Source organism: Benincasa hispida, chromosome 12 (assembly GCF_009727055.1).
Source record: "Benincasa hispida cultivar B227 chromosome 12, ASM972705v1, whole genome shotgun sequence".
NCBI lineage: Eukaryota > Viridiplantae > Streptophyta > Magnoliopsida > Cucurbitales > Cucurbitaceae > Benincasa > Benincasa hispida.
The window spans coordinates 55,473,632-55,476,617 of record NC_052360.1 but is presented as its reverse complement, the minus strand read 5'-3'; the positions used below and the strand labels follow the sequence as shown (position 1 = coordinate 55,476,617).

At 35.7% G+C, this 2,986-nt stretch overlaps 1 protein-coding gene across 1 annotated transcript; it reads right to left on the bottom strand.

Moving 5' to 3' along the window:
* Positions 1–2,014: 2,014 nt before the first annotated feature.
* LOC120067568 lies at positions 2,015–2,476 on the bottom strand. Its single transcript, XM_039019114.1, has one exon. It carries the CDS (start codon positions 2,474–2,476, stop codon positions 2,015–2,017), a length of 462 nt encoding a protein of 153 aa, XP_038875042.1.
* Between the last annotated feature and the right edge of the window lie 510 nt (positions 2,477–2,986).

Sequence of the window (2,986 nt, the reverse complement as noted above, 5' to 3'; positions counted from 1 at the left end):
CTCCCTTTTATAAGGTTAATTAAATTGCTGGTTATTCGTGAACAATTCTGGAAACGTCTCGCTCTCGTCAATCTCGCTCTCGCTAATCTCGCTCTCATTAGTCTCGCTATCACTTGTAATATCTTTTAAAATGTCTCGCTTATAAGTTTGATTACTAAAGTTTTTCTATTTATGAATCTCTTCAGATGTCTCGCTTATCTTGCTCTCCCTTTTATAAGTGTAACTAAATTGTTGGCTATTCGTGAACCATTCTGGAAACGTCTCGCTCTTGTGAACCTTGCTCTAGCTAATCTCGCTATCATTTGGAATCCCTTTTAAAATGTCTCGCTTATAAGTTTGATTACTAAAGTTTTTCTATTTGTGAATCTTTTCAGATGTTTCGTTTATCTCGCTCTCCCTTTTATAAGTGTAATTAAATTGTTGGCTATTCGTGAACCATTTTGAAAACGTCTCGCTCTCGTGAATCTCGCTATCACTTGGAATCCCTGTTAAAAATGTCTCACTTATAAGTTTGATTACTAAAGTTTATCTATTCATGAATCTCTTCAGATGTCTCGCTTATGTCACTCTCTCTTTTATAAGTGTAATTAAATTGTTGGCTATTCGTGAACCATTCTGGAAACGTCTCGCTCTCGTGAATCTCACTCTAGCTAATCTCGCTATCACTTGGAATCCCTTTTAAAATGTCTCACTTATAAGTTTGATTACTAATGTTTGTCTATTCATGAATCTCTTCAGATGTCTCGCTTATCTCGCTCTCCCTTTTATAAGTGTAATTAAATTGTTGGCTATTCGTGAACCATTCTGGAAACGTCTCGCTCTCGTGAATCTCGCTCTAGCTAATCTCGTTATCATTTGGAATCCCTTTTAAAATGTCTCGCTTATAAGTTTGATTACTAAAGTTTGTCTATTCATGAATCTCTTTAGATGTCTCGTTTATCTCGCTCTTCTTTTTATAAGTGTAATTAAATTGTTGGCCCATTCTGGAAACGTCTCGCTCTCGTGAATTTCGCTCTAGCTAATCTCACTATCACTTGGAATCCCTTTTAAAATGTCTCGCATATAAGTTTGATTACAAAGTTTGTCTATTCATGAATCTCTTCAGATGTCTCGCTTATCTCGCTCTCCCTTTTATAAGTGTAATTAAATCTTTGGCTATTTGTGAACCATTCTAGAAATGTCTCGCTCTCTTGAATCTCGCTCTAGCTAATCTCTCTATCACTTGTAATCCCTTTTTAAATTTCTCGTTTATAAGTTTAATTACTAAAGTTTTTCTATTTATGAATCTCTTCAGATGTCTCGCTTATCTCGTTCTCCCTTTTATAAGTGTAATTAAATTGTTGGCTATTCTTGAACCATTTTAGAAACGTCTCGCTCTCGTGAATCTCGCTCTAGCTAATCTCACTATCACTTGGAATCCCTTTTAAAAGGTCTCGCTTATAAATTTGATTACTAAAGTTTGTCTATTCATGAATCTCTTCAGATGTCTCGTTTATCTCGCTCTCCTTTTTATAAGTGTAATTAAATTGTTGGCTATTTGTGAACCATTCTGGAAACGTCTCGCTCTCGTGAATCTTGCTCTAGCTAATCTCGCTATCACTTGTAATCCCTTTTAAAATTTCTCGCTTATAAGTTTGATTACTAAAGTTTGTCTATTCATGAATCTCTTCAGATGTATCGTTTATCTCGCTCTCCCTTTTATAAGTGTAATTAAATTGTGGCTATTCGTGAACCATTTTGGAAACATCTCGCTCTCGTGAATCTCGCTCTAGTTAATCTCGCTATCACTTGGAATCCCTTTTAAAATGTCTCACTTATAAGTTTGATTTCTAAAGTTTGTCTATTCATGAATCTCTTCAGATGTCTTGCTTATTTCGCTCTCCCTTTTATAAGTTTAATTTAACTTATTGGCTATTCATGAATGAATCTCCTATATTCATGGTAGTTCTACACTAACAATTTAAATAACATGTCAGTAAAATTACATAAATAATATACATAATATACATGTACGTCAATAATATGGAGTGTTTGTCCACAATTGACATGCCAATTTCATCCTATAGTCAGTGATCTTATCCTGAGTTATTTCAGATAGGGCATTACCAGTCACTAAATGTTCTAATAATTTCACAACAAATATTCCACAATCTAACAACCCATATTGTGTATTCGTAGAGGTAGGTTGAGATATCTTCCAACGAGATGTTTTGATGTCTGGCTTCCAACGTTTCAAGTCACAGTAGTGAAGAAGCGATGGTAGGGTGTAAGTCAACGGCTCAAGGAAAGACTCCAGCTTCTTCTTCGATGTCATGGATGGTAGTGAATCAAATACGAACAACTGGTCTCTATTTAGATTGAATGCTATCAACATCCAATGTTGATCGATGTTTGTTGTCGTATATACGAAGTCCACATCTGACCACTTGACATCGAATTTACCCATGACATAATCCGGTAACATTTCATCCCCCATGCTACGGCAGCATCCAAAGTCGACTTGTTCTTAATATATTTGTAGATCCCATCTTGAGAATTTAGGTGACTCTACACGGCGAAAAGAACATTAATAACACATAATAGTCAACCAACGTATTCCTATTCAAAACTGTAGTAAATGGTTACTGTTATTCTAATTGGCAAGATGGTGAAGCGAGTCATACACATGTCTGGTTGTCTATAGAATTTACCTTTCATGAACTTAAATAGGATATTTAGGGTCTGCATCAAGAACAAGATATACATTAGGAGAGGGGAGTAAACTGTATGTACTTGGTAAAAAGGACAAGGATCGTAAACTTACGTCACACTCAACCCATGAACTTGGTTCAGTCAATTCCTGAAAAAAGGATTTGGATAATGGTTGAACTGCATTTTCTTGAACCTCGTTTTCCATATTCTTATCGGCAATCCAGTTCACCATCTCCTTGAATATAGCAACTGGAACCTCATGCTCCAAGGAGTATTGGATCGTCGCTTTAAATTG